This window comes from Dermatophagoides farinae, chromosome 1 (genome assembly GCF_024713945.1).
Source record: "Dermatophagoides farinae isolate YC_2012a chromosome 1, ASM2471394v1, whole genome shotgun sequence".
NCBI classification, from domain to species: Eukaryota; Metazoa; Arthropoda; class Arachnida; order Sarcoptiformes; family Pyroglyphidae; genus Dermatophagoides; species Dermatophagoides farinae.
In genome coordinates this window covers 8,800,682-8,818,734 of record NC_134677.1, presented here as the reverse complement: position 1 = coordinate 8,818,734, position 18,053 = coordinate 8,800,682, and the positions used below count along the sequence as shown (strand labels likewise).

Sequence of the window (18,053 nt, the reverse complement as noted above, 5' to 3'; positions counted from 1 at the left end):
GGCCAAAGTAGAGAAAAATCGGTTTTTTTTTCATTCATTCATTCGCTTCCCACTGTGAAAAAAAACTCGTGTAGCGAATTTTTTTTTCCAATTTCCATAGGGTCGGACCATGAACGATGACGACGACAGTGACAAGCAAATGCCATGCCGGACATATACTCAACTCAAACACACACACACACACACAATGTGTCAATCTCCCTCGCGCTTGTAAAGCTGCACAAACGACGATTTTTTTTTTGACAATATTTCCTTCAAAAATATAAAACTAATGGAAAACAAAAAAAAAATTTTTTTGACTGACACTGTCTCTCACCATACATATACACAATATATGTTTAGGCAAAGTCAGTTTTCTTTCTTTTTTTTCTGGTTTTTTTGAAAATAAGTCAAAACTGCATGAGAAACAGAAATTTTTTTTCTTTTTTTTTAAAATTGACTTTTTGTCGATATGACGATTATGATGATGATGATGATGACGATGACGATATCGAATCGTCCAAGGACTTTTTCTTTCTCTCTCTCTTTTTCGAATCTGAGTTTTCACAAAATCTGGACAAATAGAAAAAAAAATGGAGCGAAATTTATTGAAACACACACATACATACACACCAAATGCACCAATATGATTTTTCTATACTAAAGTTTGATTGGAATCAAAAAAAAAAAATGAAAATTCCAAACTTTTACACACCACCACCTACTACTACCTCATGCTGCAGCCGTTAGTTTTGATGTTTGTTGTTGTTCAACACCAACATCATCACGGACAAAAAAAATATGATTTTGGAACATTGGAAATGTGAAATTATGATGATTATCCAGACAGCAACAACAACAACAAAATGAATCCAATTTTCATTACGATTAATTTCAAATGCAAAATATGGCTATAACACAATGAATGAATGAAACAATCACCAAAATTGGTGACCATTTGTTTGTGTGTGTGCGTGTGTGTGTTTAGCTGCTGAAAAGTCAAATCCACCAAAGTTACAGCACCATATTGACCTCGGTATAAACTATACCGATATTGTTTTGTCGAAAGTGAAACACACATAGAGAAAAGAAAGGGGATCACGCGGTTATTATTTGTTGGATCAATATAGAACATAATGTGATAACGGATTTAGGAAAATAAAAAACGACAACCACAACCATAAAGGATAGGCGAGGGAAAAACGAATTGAATCAAATGTGTAAAGGAAACACAAACAGAGAAATGAACAAATTGGCCAAACATTTGGATCCTGGATGTAGTATGGCTTTTTTTTGTCAACCAATTTGCAATGTGGAACAATGGAAAAAAGAGTTTTTCGTATTCATCAATAAAAAGCCTGGTTATTATTGTTTGATCGACCTTCATGACCCTTCCCCAAATTAGCATAAAGAAAAGAATCGAAAAATTTTTACACACGTACCTTGCTTGTGCTTCATCTAATGATTGATCAGTGATATTCATTATTTGTTGTAATATTTCATTAATATCATGGCGTGATGTTATCGTACCGGCCGTGCCGGTCGTATGATCAACAACCGGTGGACCAGACACCACTAAACCAGGTGGTGGTTGTGATGGTTGACTGCCATCAAGCGGACTACCATAATGTCCGCCAACGACGGCGTTTGTTGACATAATTAATGATGATATCGTTTTTGATGATAAATCTGATGATGACGATGATGAAAGATGATGGTGATGATGATGATGATGATGATGATTGGTCAGTTCAAATTTTGTAGCGATGATTGCGGCGATATTTATTAACTTATCAATTTAATTTAATTCAAATCAAAACAATTTTTTCAACAAAAAAAATCATTAAAAAATTGATTGAATTTGAAACAAATTTCATCATGAAACAAATACACACACACACACAAATACACCAGAAAAAAACACTGACAAGCAAAAACACTTTTTTTGAAGAAAGAAGAAAAAAAAGATTATCACACTTGATGATTATGATGATGATGATGATGATAATTACACAATATTGATGATGATTTTTATCAATTAATCGATGACAAATTTGTCGATATGATTTATGATGTTGATGTTTCGATTAAGTGGATTCGATTCGAATATATATTGCACCATTTGGATGTTGGTTGTGTCGATATACAACATGGTCGACACAACGCCCATAACAAAAACAATACGATGATCCAAACATTTAGGAAAAAATTGAAACTTTGGATAGCAACAAGTTGCCCGAATATTATTAATGGATAGATTTTTTTTTGTCTAAAGTTTCGACAACAACAACAACAACAACAACAAAAATCTGAATTGAAGAAAATGGCCAAATTGTTGTTGTTGTTGTTATTTATTGTCGGCAGTTTTTTGTTGTTGTGTCTATCATCTATATATATCAAATATTGTGTTGTCTAATGATGATGATAATTTAAGCACATAAAACACACACACACACACAATTGATGCCGAAATTTGCCAAGAAAAGAAGAAAAAAAAAGTCCAAAACGATGGATTTGATTATTGAGATAAATGAGGATACATTAATAACGATGATGATGATGATGATGATACATTGGCATTTGGTGGTGTTGGTGATCGTTTTGTAGTGTGAAAAAAAATTTCAATCATCGATATGAAATAATGTGTATACAGAACACAGGATGCTGAAAATATTTGTTATTTTTTTTGGTTGATTTTGGACTAGTTGTTGTCGTTCGGTTCGTTCGTTTATCCAATAATCGATTTTGGTGACAAATTTTCAATTAATTACTTGATTCAGAATTTTTTTTCCGCATTTATTTGATTGAATCACAGTATGTAAGTGTATATTATACTTGTTGATTTTCAATATTTCCAAGATCAATCATTTTTCTATTTAAATAAAGAGAAAACAAAACAAAAACATTACCAATTTGTCCATAAATTAGACAAAAAAAAAAAAAAAAAATCCAATAAATTGGCTAAAAAAAATTGATCTAACGAAAACGTATACACGAGTATAGCTCGCGTCTATCTTTATCTATTCGTTCATTCATTATCTATCCATTTCAAAAACACAGAAAAAAATGGTAATAAAAATCATCATCAAGTTCCAAGTGCAGATTTTCGTATTCAAAAAAAAAAAAAAAAAAAAAATTTTTATAAAAGAGTCTCCATTCATTGCATTCAATTTATTCAGAGAAACTGATTTTTTTCTTTTTATATTCATCATCCTTTTCTCTATCAATGTGTGTGTGTGTGTGCAATGTATTTAAGTGCAACTCCCAAATCATCACCATCATCATCATAATCATAATCGACAAACAACATCATAGCAAAAAAGGCAATAAAAAAAAACGATTCGACGGCATCAATCATAAACAAACCACAAGTAGAGTGAGCCAGCAAGCCACACACACACAGAAAAAAAAGACAATCAAACTAAAATAAAATGATGATGATTATGAATGGATGACAACCAATGATGATGACGATGACGACAAAATGAATAAAACACGTCGATGGTTCATCCTATATAACCAAACAACAACAACAAAAAAATTCATATTTTCAATCATATCATTATCATCAAATCCATAATCTGAAAAAAATCACTTTCATCATCACATTTCTTCACTGGAAAAATTTTTTTTTCTTGGTTCATTTTGCCAAGTGTAAAATGAGGAGAAAAATCTTTGAATTTTTTTTTTCTTAAACTGTAAAAAACAACAACAACAACAACAAGATACCTGAATAAATAAGAAAAAAAACACACACATACACAAACAAACACAGAAAAAAAAGTAAACGAAAGTGTGAAAAAATAAAGAGAAAAATTTTCCTTATTGAATTTTAAATTTCTACCAATTTAGAATGATTTGCAAAGAAAAACGAAAAAACAATTTTAAATCCAAAAACCACACACACACACACAGACAAAAAAAACATGGAATTTCAATTTGAACCAAAGTATATCATCCATTCGTTATACACATAAACCCAAATGTCCAATAAGACAACAAATAGACCATATCATCATCATCAGGTGACGAATTCTTTAAATGTACAAAAAAAATTGTTATTGGATTTGTTGATGTTTGATTTGTGTGTGACATTTTTCCGCCATCATTATCAAAATTCACAAAAAAAAATCCAAAAAGTACGTGTATTTATGGACAAATATAACACAAACACACACACACACACGTTTATTATTGTAATTTTCATTTTCCTTTACCAAGTTTTTTTTTCTTTTTTTTCTGATTAAGATTTATGTCACATATATTCAGCATCCAGAAAAAACACACACACATACAGAACAAACAACAACAACAAAAAACGCAAAGACAAACAAATCACACTATTGTATATATCCAACTATGGTTATTGGTTGTGGCTAATGTCAATATTATTAAAATCAATCAACACACACACAACACACAGTCCAAAAAAAAATTTTTTTTTTTAAATCAACTGAAAATTCAACGATTCAACGACCATTTACCGATGATATGATGTTTGACTAAACCAAAATCAAAAAGCAAAAAATTTCATTTCAACGGAGGTGTGGCTGAATAAATACACACAGAGAGAGAGAAAAAAAATCACTAAAATGACACACAAACCCACACACACATGGTGGATCTTTAATCCATAGCTTTTCAATGTGTGTGTGTGTGGACAATGTCCAGTCACTTATTATCACTTTATTTTAATCAAAAAAATGAGGTAAAGAGAAATAGAAGAAATTTTTTTTTTTCATCGCGATATGAAGAAAAAAAACGAATCTATTTCATTAACGATTGACAAGCTGTGACATAATTTTTTTTTTTGGTCAGTCTGCAACTGTGTGAGATTTGAATTTTTAATTTCCAACAAAAAAAAACTTGTTCTTCCAAGCATACACATATTAGTTAGTATGTTTGCGAGTGAGGAGAGAACATTCTCGAGAATTTTTTTTTCAAGATAAAAATTTTTATCATTCACACATATGGCCATTTACGTTTTCTGCATTTTGACAACAACAACAAAAAAACGATAGAAATTTCATTTTCCTGGGTGCTATTTTCTGCTGCTGCCATCATCATTATAAACGTTGTCGATATGCACCAAAATAAATACAACAGAGGCAACAATTGCAAATGAACATTCAGTTAATTCGTTAATTGACATACGAAAAAAAACTGAAATCGAAATGAAATGGAAAAAATTCTTCAACCAAAAAAAAAAAAAAAAAAAAAAAAAAAAAAACAGACACATACACGGCTGATAACAGGTATCATCATCATCATCATCATCATCGTTGAGAAAATTAAAGAGAAACAGCGAAAAAAAATGTCATCATCAGATTTGAAAATTTCACTTCCATTCAATTTCAATCTATCTTTCGAGCTATCCACACACACAAATAGAGATAGATTATTGTTGATGATATGGACATGAATCTGTTGAAAACAAGACAGCTAAAACAACCAAAAATAATTATCAAATTATCATTGTTTTTTTCTCTCTGTGACTTGAATATCCATTTTTGTGTTATCTCATTTGAAATAGTCATTTTCAAACACACACATATAGATACACCATGATGACCACTAACAAAAAAAAACTAGCAAACCAAAAACGAAAATTCAATGTTGAAAAAAAGGTAGACATAATCATCATTATTATCGTTTTGAATGAAACGAAAAAAAAATAAATAAATAACAATCACTAACCACACTAACCAACAACAACAACAACCATCAGACACTTTTTTTTCACTTTCTTCGTGATCATCATCAAAAAAAAAGAAAATTTATTCATAATGTTAATGATTATGATGATGAAAATAAAGGGTTGATGTGAAAGAAAACAAAAAGAATGGCCATGTATATGCTATGTATGTATACGTATTTTTACACCATTGTCGACACAATTGCAAGCATCATTGAACAAGGGTAGACAATTGTTTGTTTGCTTGCTTAATGATTATAATAATCATAATAGGCTAAACCAAACAATTGCAAGTTGATGAAAATGAAAATCAAAAGTTTTCCACACAGGCAAATAAACCAATATTCACACACATACACACACACAAATACAGAAATGGAAAAAAATTCTACTTCTTAAAGACAGGAAGATGATAAGAGGATACATACATACATACACACACACATACATAAAAGTAAAATGAATTTTAAACAAAGTTTGCTTGTAGCAAACAAAACAAAACAAAACAAAAAAACAAAAAACGTTGTGATCCATGTGTGTATGCTAAATAATAGTTGACTTGAAACATCACAAGTAAAGATGATGATGACTACCTGCAGAGAAAAAAAAAGAAAGATTCGGCGCCATTGTAAATAATCATAATCATGAGAAACACAACACAACGACAACAATATAATGAACATTTTTTTCGTTCATTTGATGAAACAATGATCATCATCATCATCAACATCATGATAATCGTTTAATATCAAAATGGTAAAGACAACACCCACATGTTTATTTGAAATTTTTCTTTTGAATGATAAGACTTTTTTTTTAATTTTCAGGTACAAAATCAAATGATCAAGATAATCAGATTATAACTCTGTTATTCATTCATTCATTCATTCATCATCATAATCTTTTTTTCTCTGTATAATTAATTTTTTTTCCACTAATTAATAATTTGGAAAATAAAATGATTAATGTATGTCTGCTGTTTGTGTGTTCGAATGATGAATATTTATAAATCAAAATCATCATCATCCAATGCATTTGTTATATATATAGAATTTATCATTGAAAGAAAACAACAACAACCACAGAAGCAAATTTTATCCACATATGATAGATTCATCAGTGGAAATCAATTGAATTTTTTTTTTGTTGTTCACCAGGTAAACAACAAACAGTAATATATACACACACACAATACGAAATGACGACAATGAAATCAAATGTCATCATTGAAAGAGCAGAGAGAAAAAAAAGAGGAAATAGAAAAACAAACACCGACAACAAAAACAACAACAACAAAACCAAAGAATAATGATGATGATGAAACAATCGAAACGAAATTGGAAATAATCGATTCGATTCACTTTTAAAAAACTATCGATGATGATAATGATGATTTCCAAATCATAAGACACACAAACATGAAATGTTTTGTTTTGATATTTGTCAATCAGAGATCCTGTCCTATGACAATCATCATCATGGTATAAATCGACGATTGCATTCTTTCATCTCTACAAAAAAAAAATGAAAAATATTTTGTCATTGTCAATTATATTCATCATCATCATCATCATCAATGAGAGAATTGTATTTGTACAGATGAAAAAACACACACACACACACATTGAATTGTGAATGTTTAATGTTGAACGATCGATTGACAATCCAATGTCATCAAATCGAATGTCGTTGTTGTTGTTGTTGTTGATGATGATTAGATTTTTGATTTCATCAAAAAAACACACACAAACACACAAAAACAAAAACAAAAACAAAAAAAATTAGATCAATCAAAGAATCAAAATATTCTGATTATAATTTTGTCAATGTACGCCATCTAGCGTCCAATGATAAGACTTACGATTCTGTATATTCCAATACACAAAATGAATCATTGATTGGATTCAAACTTTATGTTTTTTTTCCAATGAAAAAAAAAATTTTTAAAGAAAACAATCAAATCATTTTACCGGACCTACTATTCTGTGAATGGTTGATTGATCATCAAACACACACACACACACACACAAACAAGACGAATATTATTCAATAGACGGAACTTTCGAAGAACAAAAAAACAATAGACATTTATCATCAATATATACCGAATCAAAGACAACGAAAACAAAAAAAAAACCACACAGACAATAATCATAGACAAATTTTTGAAAAAACATACAGAGTGGAGAAAATAAAATTATTAAAAGAAAATATTATGGGGGCTTTTTTGCAATAATGGTTATTATTGACGTGTGCGCGCACAAAATACCCATCAGCCAACCAACCAACTAACCATCATCACACCATTTGGAAAACTGAATATTACAATCATCATCATCATACACACACACACACCATAAACAGACACACAAACACATCATAAATCATTCCCTATTTTACCAACAACAAATGGATCATATGTCGCCCATATTATTTTGTTGTTGTTGTTGTAAAAAATTGTTTTTTTTCTCTGGTCATAATAGCTTGTTGCTTACTTGATTATTATTATTATGATGATGATGATGGGCTGTTTGTTGCTTCATTTTTTTTTTAAAAAAAAATTCATTCATTCATTGTTCTTGTTTTGTTTGTTTTTCTAAAAATTTCTTTATTGTTCACAAATTGTTTGTGGGCTGTTCTGTAAAAAAGAAGAGTAAAAGCACCCTAATTCTTTCATTATCATCATCATAATAAATAAAAATTTATCCGGAACCTTTACACAGTAATCCTTTTTCTTTTGTCGTCAATGAAATAAAAACAATCATCATTAATCAGCACCAAAAATTTGAAAAAATTTCTTCTGGGAATTATTAGATTGTGTAAAACACTATCCAGGTGGTGGTGGTGGTACTTATTCTTTGTTTTTTACCACTTTATTCATTCAAACACAACAATATTCTTGTCTTCACACAGGTTGTTATCATTATCGTGTATGTCAGTGTGTGTGTGTGTGTTCGGCCATAAAAACAACGAAAACAAAAACAATGAAAAATTCAAAAACAAAGTAGCTTAACTTAAACTAAATCATTCAATGTATAAAAAGGCAATAATAAAATTCTTCAAAACAAAACACAGGAAGATACAGGAAGAAAAAACAGAAAAAAAATAATAGTAATCAGGATTATTTCTGTGTGTGTGACACACACACACACACAATTGTCATTGATTGAAAATCGATTGCCTTTAGGCAGACCACACACAAACACAAGACAACAACAAAAACAACAAGATGATGACAACCAAGAAAAAAAATGGACACTAAAAGGATACCACACACACACACACAAACAAAAGGAATCAAATCCTCTTATATCACACACATGAAAAAAATGGAAAAAAAATTTAGGAAGCAAAACAAAACAAAAAAAAATCACTCAATTACACAAACACACAGACACAGAATAAAGAAATCTTACCTTTTAAAAGTTGAAATATTGAACAATTTGATTTTTGCTTGAAGCAAAAAAAAAAATTATCAAGTAATTAAAGATTTTCAATCAACCGACAATCAAATGAATGAATTGGAAATCAATTAATTTTCTAATATAATGATCATCAACACAACACGCACACATACATGGAGTGATCAATTATGAATTATGTAAAAAAAAAAGAAAATAATTGTTGTCGTTGATGGTTGGTTGTTGTTGTTGTTGTTAAAAATACCGGTCGATTAATTATTTCATTTTTTCAATTATAAATTAATTCATTTTAATTATACATATAAATAAATGTGATAATTAATAATTAAATATACACACACTTTATGAATGTCACCACTATTATAGCACAAAAAAATGAAACAAAATCAAGAATCGATCAATCAATCAATCAATCAATTAAGATTATAATGTGGAAAATTACTATCATGACGAGATTAGCTAATTTATTGTGTTGACATTGATTGAGAAATAAATAAATAAAGAATTTGATTCGTACAGGTGAATTATTTTAATTCTTTTTTTTGACACAAGAGATGTTTTAAATTGACAGATTCTTGATGCTTTTTGATATGCTTATGTGCATTTGTGTGTGTGTTTCACTTTCAATTATTTGTTGTTGTTGTCAATTTTGATGAGGATTTATTATATCGTATTCATTCATTTAATGCAGAGTTAAATACTCTCATTTATTTATTGGTGGATCACACACACACACACACACACATCATTGATGATCATGATGATGATGATGGATCTTCTTCATCACTTTGTTGTTATAATAATTTTTTTTTCTTCTTTTTTGATGAAAGAGAAATTTAGAGAGAATCTGTCGCCCGAATGTCGACGATTATTATTTGTGATTGATGGATGGATTTTGTTGATGATGATGGAGAATTCTTTTTTTTGTATTGAAACAAAAAAAAAATGGAAAATGATGGTATATACGGCGGTAACAGAGTGAACGACAGCGGCGGGAGCGCACAACATACACATCAACAACCAATGCCAATAATAATAACAAACAACATATACAACAGACAGACAGCAACATACAGCACAGCAACATCAACAATCATAAGCAGCAGCACGGCAAATAGCAGCAGCAAACAAAAAGAGAATGGATCGAAATAAAATTCAAGAGAAAAAAGAGAGATCAAAGCAGACAACAAACTCTCTCTCTCTCTCTCTCTTTCTCTTTTATATTTCGTTATGTGACAGCAGTCCATCAATAGTGATGTGTATGATACGTATGAGCACTATGTTGAGAATGAAATAAATGAATTGTGTATATGTATGTGTTGGATCGGTTGTTTGGTCGGTAGTATGATGGGTAGCTTATCAACACACCGAGGGAGGGAGGAAGCTGAATAATTGAAACATATGAAAGAGAATTGTGATGAATGGAGAGAAGATATTCTTGTGATTCTGATTTTAATGAATGCCACTACCATTATTTATCCAAATGTTTGTATAGAAGCATAGAAAAATGAATCAAAATGATCAAATTGTTTCAAATTGGTAGTGGAATTAATATTAACAGTGAATTTTTGTGTTTTGTGTATACATGTATCCTAGATCTGGTAGTAGTGGAATCCATGAATATTAGTTTCGGGTATTTTTGGACGTAGTGGTTAATTCAATCATACCAAGTACTACTACTACTACTACTCCAGAAAGATGTGTTCATGTAATTCATATTCTACTGATATTAATACTACTTCTTATTGAATCCCACAACAGTTTGTTGGCGCGCATTTCATTCAAATATATGTGGTGGCCGGAGATACACTAAACAGCTGCTTTGTTTTTTTTCGGCATCTACGACACACACACATGCATGCATGTGCGGTAATAATATACACGGGGCGACCACGAGGATTCTCAAACATTGATCATCATCATCATCATCATGGACAACAGCACCAGAAAAAAAATAAAAAAATTGGTTTGCGCGCGCGATTGAAACTTGATTGTAAAATAATGCACACAATGAGATGGATTGGATGTAGATGGATGTCTGTCATTCATGTTAGACAGAGAAAAAAAGGCTTGGCTCTCTTTTGGTTTTTTTTTCTGGTTCACATGCGTCTTGTTTTTTCATTCATTCATTCATTTCGATTATTATTGATACTCACTCTCTATAGTCACGCCTTGCATCCAGTCAGGCGCCAACCTCCTTTTTTATTTCTTATTTTTTGACTAATGTGAAATCATACATTGTCTTTGTCTTTGTATTATTGACAAGTTTGATGAAAAATAAAATTTACAAAATCATTTTACAGAAAAATAAATAAATAATCATCGATTATTGAAAAAAAAACTTTGATCACCACCAAATGGCTAACTAAAATCTTAAAAAAGAGAGTGATAACTGTATCATGCAAACAGAGATTGACTTCAAAGAAAATAGGCGGAGCTAGGTGAAACAATGGTCACACCTTTTTCTTGTTTCAAGAAAATCCTTTAAGCACCATCATAATCACATTTCATTTGATTGAATGAATGTCATTCGCTTATTCATTTTTTTTCTTGGTCATTGGACATTGATCTAACCAGATCAAACAAAGTGAAAAAGAATAAATAATCCTGGTAAAATAATTTGCAAATCAATTGGAAATCCAATCACAATAAATGATGTGTTTGATGATAAAAACATTTACGTTAAACCGTAACAAAAATATCAACAACAACAACAACATTGAGAATCAATTGGCTAAATTCCTTCCAAAATGCAAAATGGCACGAATCGAAAAAATCTTTTCGATTTCATTTTGTTTCATTGATTTCCCATTTTCAAACAAAGAGATACACGATAGAAAGATCCACATTTGATTAATTCGATTCGCTCTTGTGTTTTTTGAACAACAACAACGACGACGATGATGATGATTTTCGATTTTCATAAAAAAAAAATTACAAATCGAACCATGATGAACCGTGATGGATGATGATGATGATGACGAACCTTTTTTTTCATTTATACCGATCAATGAATATTTTGGTGAAATACATGCATGGGGGTAATATGATGATTTTGATTGACAGATGTCAGGATCGCGGTTGTTTTTTGCCGTCCCCATATACCGAATAATGGTGGTGGTGGTGGTGTCCTCCCTTGTCTATATGTTCAATGTGATGATTTCATTCTCTGTGCTATCTATCGATTGGCTCAGGAGAATGTGGAATGTTGAAGGCGATAAAGTTTTTTTTCACGTTTTGAACAAAAAAAAAAGAGAGTCCAACATGTACGAATTATGATGGGTAGAGACTAGATTTGAATTTGAATTCGGTCATCATTTTTGTATGTTGAGTGTGAGTGAATCATCATCATCATCATTCACATATTTGACCGCCACATCAAAATGATGATCAGATCATGTTTGAAGGCATGAATTTTTTTTCTTGCCGAACTCTGACCTCAGCCCTGAATGCATCAATCATGATTCAATCAAAAGAAAAAAAAAAGAAAAAGTTCCATGTTCCATGCTTGTTGCGTTGTTATTGAATTTTTCATTCTTAATTACATCCATAGATCATAGATGGTAGCAGTGGAATTGTTATTTTTTTACGGTGAGATTAAAAATTTTTTTGTAAACACAGATGATTTGTTTTGATTTCGTTGTTGTTGTCCGGGTATTAAAAAACGAAAAATCCAAACGTGAAACAAATGAAAAATTGTTTCGATATTTCAACACACAATGGCATTAATAATGATGATGATGATGATGATAGATTGATTGATTGATGGCCCAAACAAATTGTGATAATTTTATTTCTACTAACTAATTGATCAACCGATAGAAAACGAAAATGTCTCTTTGTGATGATAAACGTTTCATTTTATCCCATATTCGTCATTCATTCATTACATGTGATGATACTGGAATGTGTGAAACAGTAATGTTAAATGAACAATCGAATCGTTACCCATATGAATCTATTTATAAACATCATTTTGATTATTATTATTCCGATGATGATGATGATGATGATGATAATGATGATGGTTCGAGTCATGATCAACTACCATCAGCTGATAATCAAACAATCATTAGTCTGAATGATTTCAAAACTAATGACGATGAGATAGAATTGTTAAAAAGTGAGTTTTTTTTTTGATTTTGAAATGTTCAACTTTTTAATTATTATATATAAAACATGGCAATAGAAACTGAATTAGAATATCAATCGGAATTGATCGATGATGATCAACCAACACAATCATTGGACATAATGTATGAATCATATGAGATTGGTATACGGCGGCGATCAAATACTGCTCAAAAATTGGAAAAACTTAAACGAGAACGTAAAGTACAATCGAAAACTAAAGTGGTCACATGGAAAGGTACGACACCGATTGTTTCACAAAACACGCAAGGTGATATTATACGTATCAAACGTATCGTATTGGATGCTGAACAACTACCTCAACAGGAACGTGATTTGCTTGAATTTGATCCAAAAGAAAATGTTTATTGTAAGCAATGCATTTGTTTTGTGTTTCGTACAAAATTCTAGTAAAATTTTCCATTTGTTTTTTTTTCATCTATAGATGAAACCGATGCATATCGAAAATTTCTATTTCCAAAAAAAGAATTAGATCCAGAACAATCGCCTGGTGATGAAATTGTCAAAGATTTGTTATCGAAACCACGAAGAAAATCAATGCTCAGTCAACGAATTGAACAATCACCGATGGCACCGGTCAATCCATTCAATGAATTTACGCTATTCGATGGCCGTCTTAGTGATAGTACAGCTCATACGAAAAGGGTTCGAATTTTTTTCAATATTCATGAAAATAACCCAGAATTTGAACCATATGATTTTACTGAGCGATTTCAACCGTCCATATCCGGCATCAATTGTGGTCCAAATTGGATCGAAGTTGTTGTATTGGCTAATGCTCGTGTTTGTGATCTAATCGGATTGATTTGTTGGCATTACACACATTTAGAGATAGGTCCACCACTTAAACCAGTGCTGACGGCTTATGCATTGAAAATTGCCGAAGAAAATGGTGATGTGGATAATGATTTTCCAAGTTTAGGTTTTACCGATGACGTCAAACGTTATGGATTTCCATATCTGGCATTGGTTTCAGTTGTAACGGAAATATTTATCACTGTGTGAGTGTCAAGACTGGTTGATAATTTTCCAATATTTTTTTAATCACCATTTTTATTTCAGTTTTATCGATTCCGAAGATGTATTCTCACAATTTACTGTCGATTCTCCCACTACCCAATTGAAAGAGATCGTCGAACAAATTAAGAAACGACGTCCACATTTATTTCGTAATCGAACATCAGATTGTCGTCTTGAATTACGTTCACAGCCCGGTGTTTTGCTTGATTTGAATTCACCAGTTTCTAAATATCTGGATAAACACCATTTGGACACAATCAGACCATCGGTGAAATTTTTATTGGAATTCCCGGAAAAAGATTCCGGTACTAAATCGGTGGAAACACTAACGGTTAAAGAAAAATGTTTGTTTGCTCATTGTATACAGATTTCATAATAATTATTGCGATTTTTTTTCACATAGCTTCATCATTACCGAAAGGCATTACCGGATTACGTCTGAATAAATCATCATCTGCCTTATATAATCTTGATACAAATAATACAAATATGGCATCGAAAAAGATACGTGATCCAAATGATTACAGCTCGAATCTGATTGATATAATGAAAGCACCATTATATCAATGTTTCGATGTGAATTCAGTTACAAAACTTTATAATACACCGGTTGAAATGGGCATTTCCGAAGGAAAATTGGAAATAACACCCAAATCAAATGCTCGTAGTCCGTCTAGTCTGTTGACTGAAAAATTATTCTCCCGATTCCAGGGCATCAAAGCAATGAACATTAATGTTGAAGATGTTGTCGACTGTCATGTGGCACCGTCACATAAACAAAGTATTTATTTCACTTTTTTTAAATAATTTTTTCTGACTAATTCAATTCAATTCCATACATGCACACACCCACAGTTGCTGGCCGACAAGCATTTAAAATTGTCTATTGGAATGGAAATAATTTTAAACATATTAAATTTGATGCAGAATCGAGTACGGCGGAAGAAATTGTTTTTAAATTACAGAATGTAATGAAATTACGTACAAGCATACGTCGAAATGAATATCATACTATCAAGAATCGTAAAAAGAATATATCAACAAAAATTTATTTCAAATCACGATTATCATCTGGTTCATCTGAATCCGGTAGTGAAGATATAGTGAACGATTCAATGATGGATACAATGCATAATTGTGATGATAATAAAAATCATCATCATGATTTATTTCGAACATCAAAATTTCGTAGTAAATTTCGTGGTTCAAAAAATATTGATTGATTGATTGGTGGAAAATGTTTCGTGATCAAAAGTGATATTTGCAACAAACAAACAAAAAGATATTCGTTCGTTTTTCTTTTTTTTTCTTCATCATCCAAATTTTTCCTTATCTATATCGTTTACATACATAATCAAGTTTTACAAATTTTTTATTCTGTTTCCTCAAAATATCGCACACACATACACTTTCATGAATGTTTTGATTGTTCTTATGAAATACGTTTTTTTTTCATTTCTCAATAAATTTAATCTGGTCTTTTTGAATGATTTAAATACTTCAATAATCGATGACATCCATTTCCAAGCTGTTGTCATGTTGTCAACATTTAGATGGAAAAAACTTCTTTTTTTTTTTTCTCTTCGTCGAATTCATTATCATCATTATACTTTAAATTTAATGATAATTTAAAGATTATGATCTCCAGTTCCCGGTTCCGATTTACCGGTTACCGATTTTTCTAACGAAATAAAAGACAGACGCTAACTTATGATCATATTGGACCTCATCATCATTATCATCATCATCATATGATTTGACACATGTTTCACAAGGGTAAAGATCATTTAGCACACTTGTGTCCACACAGGCACCAAACAACAACAACGACAATAAACAGGCTAATGGTTTTATTTAAAAAAAAATTTTTTTTAATGGCAACATTCTGTTTTATACAATGGAAAGGTCACCAGAATTTATGTGTGTTTGTGCTAAACTATACTATTCATAAGACGTTTTGGAATTTTTCAATGATAATGATCATAAATTCTTTCAGAATTCAATATTTCGAGAACCTTTATGATAATGGTGATGATGACACTAATCGAAAATGAACATCTGGATAGAATTCATTCATCGATTAGTTTATTTTATTTCGTTATTTTTTAGAATAGAAAAATAATTTATTTATCTGAATTTTACAAAGAAAATTATGATAATGGCATGATATAATGAAAATTTCACTTCATTTTAAAATGAATAAAAAATATACGACATTTTACGATTATATTTCAATAAAGGAAACATTCCAATTGAAAATGTTCAAATGTTTTTTTTTTCATTTATTTGTATGATCCACCACCGTAGCCATCATCGCCACCACCATGATTCATATGGCTACTATAAGATCCATAACCGGAGCTACTATAATGGCCACCCATTCCTCCAGATCCACCACCATATCCACCAGAATAACCACTATCATGTCCGCCACCACCATATCCACCATCATAATGTCCGCCACCACCATATCCGCCACCACCATATCCGCCGCCATAATAATCATAGTTTTGATGATCAACGTGGCCACCGTACCCGCCATGACCACCATAGACGTTGAAAACATGTGGTTGATGCGCCGGAATATGTATTGGAATAATTTTCGTATACGAATGATGATAAGTTTTTGGTTGTGGCATCATAATTGGTATTGGAACTTGAAAGCAGAGAAAAATAGAAAGAAGAAGAAGTGAAATAGTGAAAAAAAATTTCAAAATTCTCGATGATAATCTTACTCATTTTGGTCTCATGATCATCACCACCACCACCACCGCCACCAATAATGATTGTATCACCCCCTTTACTCTGACCACCATGAACCAATACGATTGCCAATGATGAAATGGTAATGAACAACGGGAAACGCAACATTTTTTTTCGATATTCAAGAAACACACACACACACATAAAAAACAGTTGCCAAAACAAACAAGATAAGAATTTTTGCACGATGCACAGAAATCAAAAAAAAAACGTATTGAGATGTTTGAACAACAACAAGACAATCGTTTTTATATCAAAAACAAAAATGAACATTTTTAATTAAAGAGAAATTTTTACGGGTAATTAATCCCGTATTTAAATAAAAAGAGAATCTCATCAATTGCAACCAACACCCCTTTTTTTTGTCGAAAATCACGCAATAACAATGTTTTATTTTTTTAGGTTAAAGAAAAAAAAACGGGATAGCCTCTAGCATCATTTTGAATGACGATGAATGAAATTGAAAACATTTTTTCTTTTATTTTTCATTTTATGTGTGTGTGTGTGTGTGACCCAACTATAATTAATAATAATTGGATTTAATTATTCCATTGATGATAAAACAATGACATCTTCGTGTCTCCCTCTCTCTTATAAACAATAACTCAATTGTGTTTGTGCGTGTGTGTGTGTGTGTGTCTGGTTTGAATTATATTATGATCATATTATATATTTCGGACGAATTTCCGTGTCTCTAGTTTCAAATTTTGAATGAAATGAAAAAAATTGTTTGTTTGTTTTTTTTTTGATATCAAGAAAAAAAAAATGTGACTAATTTGGTTGTCTATGATATACATAGAGTAGTGAGTTAATTAAAGAAAAAAAAATCACACACAAATTGTCGGTCAGATTGTGTTGTATGAAAATGTTCCAAAAGTGTTTTGTAGCTCATTCCCCCCCAAAAAAAATGAAATGAAATGATGATTTATTGTGCGGCTAGATTTATTACCATAGCACACGCACACACATACAAAAACCATGATCATGATTTGCCTCGTTGAACCTAAATCAGATCACTTTTC

General features: G+C 30.9%; 3 protein-coding genes across 3 annotated transcripts in view; 1 reads left to right on the top strand and 2 right to left on the bottom strand.

The window, feature by feature from the left end:
• Nucleotides 1-10,244, bottom strand: part of LOC124491768 (pre-B-cell leukemia transcription factor 1) — a 41,886-nt gene extending 31,642 nt beyond the window's left edge. Inside the window, exons 1-2 of the mRNA XM_075735483.1 lie at nucleotides 9,091-10,244; nucleotides 1,422-2,851 (exon numbers count right to left, since the gene is read on the bottom strand). Coding sequence (XP_075591598.1) covers nucleotides 1,422-1,636 — 215 coding nt within the window. The 5' untranslated portion in view covers nucleotides 1,637-2,851; nucleotides 9,091-10,244. The remainder of the gene's footprint in view (nucleotides 1-1,421; nucleotides 2,852-9,090) is intronic.
• Nucleotides 10,245-12,684: 2,440 nt separating this feature from the next.
• Sin1 (SAPK-interacting protein 1) lies at nucleotides 12,685-15,764 on the top strand. The gene is made up of 6 exons (XM_047056286.2): nucleotides 12,685-13,219; nucleotides 13,286-13,597; nucleotides 13,673-14,249; nucleotides 14,311-14,612; nucleotides 14,672-15,049; nucleotides 15,124-15,764. Exons 1-6 carry the CDS (start codon nucleotides 12,928-12,930, stop codon nucleotides 15,489-15,491), a joined length of 2,229 nt encoding a protein of 742 aa, XP_046912242.1. The 5' UTR covers nucleotides 12,685-12,927; the 3' UTR covers nucleotides 15,492-15,764.
• Nucleotides 15,765-16,383: 619 nt separating this feature from the next.
• Nucleotides 16,384-17,302, bottom strand: LOC124491694 (uncharacterized). Its single transcript, XM_047054378.2, has 2 exons — nucleotides 17,004-17,302; nucleotides 16,384-16,924 (listed from the first exon to the last, which is right to left on the bottom strand). Exons 1-2 carry the CDS (start codon nucleotides 17,173-17,175, stop codon nucleotides 16,551-16,553), a joined length of 546 nt encoding a protein of 181 aa, XP_046910334.2. The 5' UTR covers nucleotides 17,176-17,302; the 3' UTR covers nucleotides 16,384-16,550.
• Nucleotides 17,303-18,053: the final 751 nt, after the last annotated feature.

What these genes read in the sequence shown, in the direction of transcription:
- Sin1 (XM_047056286.2), top strand. Translation starts at nt 12,928, where the DNA reads ATGTCTCTTTGTGATGATAAACGTTTCATTTTATCCCATATTCGTCAT. An exon ending in TGAGATAGAATTGTTAAAAA is followed by an intron (nt 13,220 to 13,285) that starts GTGAGTTTTTTT and finishes ACATGGCAATAG; the next exon opens with AAACTGAATTAGAATATCAA. An exon ending in TCCAAAAGAAAATGTTTATT is followed by an intron (nt 13,598 to 13,672) that starts GTAAGCAATGCA and finishes TTTCATCTATAG; the next exon opens with ATGAAACCGATGCATATCGA.
- LOC124491694 (XM_047054378.2), bottom strand. Translation starts at nt 17,175, where the DNA reads ATGTGTGTGTGTGTGTTTCTTGAATATCGAAAAAAAATGTTGCGTTTC. An exon ending in TGATCATGAGACCAAAATGA is followed by an intron (nt 16,925 to 17,003) that starts GTAAGATTATCA and finishes TCTGCTTTCAAG; the next exon opens with TTCCAATACCAATTATGATG.